General features: G+C 32.7%; 1 protein-coding gene across 1 annotated transcript; it reads left to right on the top strand.

Annotated features, from left to right (window-relative positions):
- The first annotated feature begins 2,229 nt into the window (after positions 1–2,229).
- LOC108981736 (stemmadenine O-acetyltransferase-like) lies at positions 2,230–3,583 on the top strand. Its single transcript, XM_018952983.2, has one exon. The coding sequence runs from the start codon at positions 2,230–2,232 to the stop codon at positions 3,565–3,567; it is 1,338 nt and encodes a 445-aa protein (XP_018808528.2). The 3' UTR covers positions 3,568–3,583.
- The last annotated feature ends 1,956 nt before the right edge of the window (positions 3,584–5,539 follow it).

The raw sequence follows: 5,539 nt of genomic DNA, 5'->3' as shown, positions 1-5,539 counted from the left end.
ACATTGCGTCCGAAAGTTTGGTTTGGTGTTGGGATATATATATTATTATGATCTCGAGTTAATAAGGGATATACATAAGTTTGGTTTGGTTTGACGATTAGTTCATCATCGTACAAGTTGAATTTTACGTATATAGTTCAGACGAATTAGGTTGCATTTTACGTACTACGTAGTTCAGACAACAGTTTTAAGGAATTTAAGTTCAAACATTATAACATATGTTTTCTTTCCTCTTCCATATGTTTGGTCATGAAGGAATATATATATATATATATATATAGAGAGAGAGAGAGAGAGAGAGAGAGAGAGAGAGAGAGAGAGTTCTAGTACTTGCATTGCAAATTGTTATTTGAATTCAATATTATATTGAATCTGCTAACCTAGCTAAGACTTTTAAATCAGGGGCGGAACTGTGTTGTAGATTGGGGGGTGGTAGTTTTAAAAATTAGTCTTATATATTGTATAATTATAATTTTAAGTGTAAATATTCTTAAAATATTTAAGATTGTCCCGAACACTCAAATACACAGTATATCACTAAAATATCTTTAAATTCATTAATATAATAGCCTTGATTTGACATATCTATCTCTCTTTATTTGCCTTTGGGGTGCATTGTGCGGTTTGTTTAATTTCATATCAGTGATATCATATAAGTTTTTCTTGTCTTTCTAAGTTTACATAGTTACATGATTTTTTATTTTATTTTTTATCTCATCTAGGTCATTCTCGGCTTCATTGAGTTTCTTGCCTATCACATTTACATAATCTTCCTTTACAACCTTTGAGATGTTTTTAATCAAATATTAATCAGTTAACTAGCTAGAAGTTTTAAGAGAGTTTATCTAATAGTTAAAACAAATCTAGAAGATTCTTGCATACGGGAGGCAGCAGATTTATCTAGCTAGATGATTAATAAGACATTTCTAGAGAGATAGAGAGAGTGTGTGAAGAATTTGTTTTCTTTTGTGAAGAATTTATTAGTTATTCACATGCTTTTTTTTGTTCACTTATTAATAGTAATACAATTATACAATAAAAATCTAACGATTTTATATTATTAGATACATTTTTAGGTTTATTCTTTATCTATAAATTTTTCTTAAAGTTTAAAAAAATATGAGTAAGACGAGAACAATTGTATAATTTTATGGCGTATGATTATTTCTTTTTTATATAGTCACGTGCAAAAAGTACATATTACTTATGCTAACACATACCACACACTTTGTCGATTGCCCCCCAATCACCAAATCCTAATTCCGCTCTTGTTCTAGAAATTAATTATTAGCTAGGTTTCCAATGTGATCGCATGAAAACAAGCTGTCCTAAAATATTAGTGAGTTGGCATTGTTTAGAAGTGATCCAACGGACGTTGCTGCTAGGGACACGTACGTACGATTATTGCTTAATTCATCTTAATTAAGAAAATGATCATACTAGGTACGTAGCTAGGCCGGTCGGTCGGTAGCCTCAAAAGTTATATATGCTCACGGAAATTAAAATCGAAGTAATCTTATTGCTGCATATAATATATATATATATATATATATAAATATATTGATAAGTTATATATATATGACTCAATTAATTATATGCTTGATGTCACAAATGAATTCATTTTAAGAATATATTGGTCTAATAAAAAGAAAAAAATAAAAAAGATTGATTACTAATTATTATTAATGTAGCTAAAATGATGGTTCATCGGCTATAAATGAGGTCTATCAATAAAATTAGAATACTGTCTTCTTCTCTTAAAAAAAATGATGATTCGACATGTTTATATTAAGAATAAAAACTGTAGCTAGGACATATTTTTCCATGAATGTACGTCATATGTGTAATAAAGATTTTTCCCACACCCATAAATTCATTTGGACTCAATTAATTTCGATTATCCAATCGGTCAAAACCCACTATTAATTAACATTAACATTAAATAGTAAAAAATTAAAGATTACATTACTCATCAATATATCATCAAAAGTCTTAGTTTTAAGGTAAGAAACGTCCCAATAGTCCTCATGATCAGAAAGAAGTTGAGAATTAAGAATAATTATTCAGTGGGTACCATCCATGCATGCATCCTCGATCCCTTATATATGGGTACCATGCATCCTCGATGCCTTATATAAGTCATCAAACTAGAAAGAGGTTGCATGCATTTAGAAAAGAAATTGAGAGGCGTAGTCATTCAGTGGGTGAGATTTTTACAGTTGAAGAGAAATGGCAACCATGACTGTCAAAATAAGCTCCAAGGAAACAATTATACCATCATCTCCAACACCCCAACACCTTAGAAATCACAACCTTTCCTTTATGGACCAACTTGCACCAAACATGTATATTCCCATCATTCTTTTCTATCAAGCCAAGAATGACCGGGACATTGATCACGTCCAAAGATCCTCTCAGCTTAAAAAGTCCCTTCAACAAACTCTCAACCTCTTTTACCCTTTGGCTGGCACCATCAAAGAAGACTACTCCATCGACTGCAACGATAGTGGAGTCGAGTTTTGTGAGGCTCGGATTGGGTGCCAGTTATCAGAAGTTCTCCAACAATTTGATGCAGAAATCTTGAACCAGTTTTTGCCATTTGAAGCCCACACTACTAATGGCGCAAAAACTAAAAGCAGGGAAGTTCTCTTAGCTATCCAATATAATATCTTTCAATGTGGTGGAGTAGCCATTGGTGTATGTGTTTCCCACAGGATTGCAGATGGAACTTCAGCGACAACATTTCTTAATGCATGGAGCGCTACGTCCCGTGGAGACACTCTAGCTATATGTCCAAAGTTTGATGTGGCCAATTTCTTCCCAAAGAAAGATATGCATTGGTACAATCGAGTCAACTTGTTATCAAAGGAAAAGGTCGTGACAAAAAGATTGGTGTTCAACAAATCAAGCATAGCTACTTTGAGAGAAAAGGCTTTTCCAGCTGCAGATCATTCCCAGGTGAAGGAGCAACACTACTTTCCAACCCGTGTGGAGGCTGTTTCAGCATTGATATGGGGACGTCTGATGGCGATATCAAGATCAAAACCAGCACCAGCAAAATTCATTCGAGCAAGTCATGCGGTCAACTTACGTGTGAGGATGGTTCCACCCATGCCCATGCATTCCTTTGGGAATCTTTGGTACAACGCTTCTGCAATTGTATCACCAAACGAGAATGTTGACAATGAAAACAATCTAGTTATTCTCGGAAGCAAATTGAATACTGCAATAAAACAAATCAATGATGATTGTGTGAAGCAACTACAGAGCGATGCAATATTGGATTCGCTCAAAAAGGCGGTCGAGCTGTACCATTCAACTGGTGGCATCGAGTCCTATAACTTCACTAGCTGGTGCATGTTTCGTTTCTATGACGTCGATTTTGGATGGGGAAAGCCAACCTGGGTGTGTTGTCCAAGTATGCCTTTTAAGAATCTCATCGTCATGATGAGTACCAAAGACGAGCAAGGAATTGAGGCATATGTTAACATATCAGATGAAGACTCGATCATATTTGATAGTGACGTTGAACTCCTTCCATTTGTTTCTAGGACAATTGGAGACTAAATATTGCCCATGCAACCTTTCCTTCGGGGCTAATTTACTTACTATATTATAATCTGGAAATATATAATAATCTTCCAGATTTGTGTTTGTTGCAATATTTAGTATTTCGTTCTTATCCAATAACTTTGTAACCCTTCAGTACTAGGGTTTGCCTTTAATGAATAGTGGAATGGAAGAATAATATTTTTACAAACAAAAATTCTATGTGCAATTACTTTTACATATTCTTTTGCGTACTCTATTAATGTGATCGATTGACTGCGTCAATTTTTTTAATATAAAATAATTGTTTTTGTCAATCACATTAATAAAATACGTAAAGAGTCTGTAAAATGGACTGTATGTAATAGAACTCTTTGACAAAAGAAATACAAAGATGGAAATTATTGCATAGTCCTGGAGTTCCAAGTTCGTCATAGATATTTCATGAAGGGTAATAATACACCTACAATGTCTCTCTTATAACTCTTTTACAACTCATTGCAAATAAAGCATTAATATTGCAAGTATGCTTGTTCATTAAAAATGAGTTTCACTTTTATAAATATACCCTTCATTTAATATAGAATTGTAAGAGAGATGCAAATTAATCATCTTTCTTCCATAAATGCATTACTTACTTATATAAGAAGTCAAAGAAATATTTTACAAAATATACAAAATGTAATACTAGATCAGTGAGATTGCAATTATATATATAGTGGAATAAATTGTAATAATTAATGGTGTTTTCAAAACATGTCATATGAGATGATTGATTATTTTAAGTTTATTTGAGTTAGTTGTTTATTTTTCCCTTTAATTGGTCCCTCTCTAAGCTAATTTTATTGGGTTGAAAATAAGCATTTTGGGACAAATATTGATCAAATCCCGAAAGTAAATTATGGAATTGGCACTACAACACAATTGAGTTTTGTGACAGTTTTGAATTTGTGACGGCTAAAATATCGGAGCCCATTAAGTAAATATTTGATTTATTTAGTCATAAAGAAAATATGTGTTCTCATAACATAGATAAAATTTATTTACTGAAAAATATTCCTAAAATGTCAAAAAAAATCTTTAACACTTATAGCATCCTCACTACGCGGATGTATATACCCATTTGCCGCGAGTTCTTTTTCCAAGAGTAAAGTTTCTTTATTGCCACAAAACACTTAGCGCCCAAAAAAGTGGGTATATAAAAGTGTTTTCTAAGACTAGAACACGCAAGTGACTAAATAGTGACAAAAGTATTATACTTTGAGAAAAATCTATTTCTTTTTTAGGCAAAAATAGATGGTGGCATTATCAAAGTTCTTTTTACGAACGAGATTTGCGGGTCAAAAACATTGTCTATTTTGACTAGTACTCTCAATCTCTCCATCCCTCTCTTGAACGCCATTCTCTATTCTCTCTCTCTCTCTCTCTCTCTCTCTCTCTTAAAAAAATCTAGGTTCTATCCCTAGTTCTCGCTGCTCCTTTCCCCCTCTTGATGCTACAAACATATGCATTCTTCATTTGCAGCATGTACTAGCATATTGATCTATCACTTTCATTTTGCAATTGCAATTATAATAAATCCAATACCTAACAAGGATTTTATATAGAGAAAATTTATTTACAGTCCTGAGTGGGGGAGACTGCACGTACAGTCTCATTGATGAATGGGGACAAAAGAGAAAAAATTATTATTTTCTAAATGATATTATTGTAATTTTAATATTTTTTTTTAAACATAATTGTATGGGCTTGCTTGAGCAGTCACCATTCGGAAACTATACGTAGACTAACTTTTTTATATATGTTGTTGGGATCAATTTTGCATATGTACTATTCACTCCTCTAGCTAGATACTTCCCCATATTTTTTGGGCAAATATTTTTCTTATCTTCTGTTAGTTTGGGGAATATTAACTCCACGATTATGTTAACATCTTATTTATGGTGTAAAAAGTCAAGTGAGCTTTTGTGTGACATTTTTTACCAATAAT

The sequence above is a fragment of the Juglans regia genome, chromosome 6, assembly GCF_001411555.2.
Source record: "Juglans regia cultivar Chandler chromosome 6, Walnut 2.0, whole genome shotgun sequence".
NCBI lineage: Eukaryota > Viridiplantae > Streptophyta > Magnoliopsida > Fagales > Juglandaceae > Juglans > Juglans regia.
Note: the sequence above shows the minus strand (reverse complement) of the source record. Positions and strands in the feature narration are given on the sequence as shown.

Coding starts and splice junctions, on each gene's coding strand:
- LOC108981736 (XM_018952983.2), top strand. CDS start 2,230: ATGGCAACCATGACTGTCAAAATAAGCTCCAAGGAAACAATTATACCA.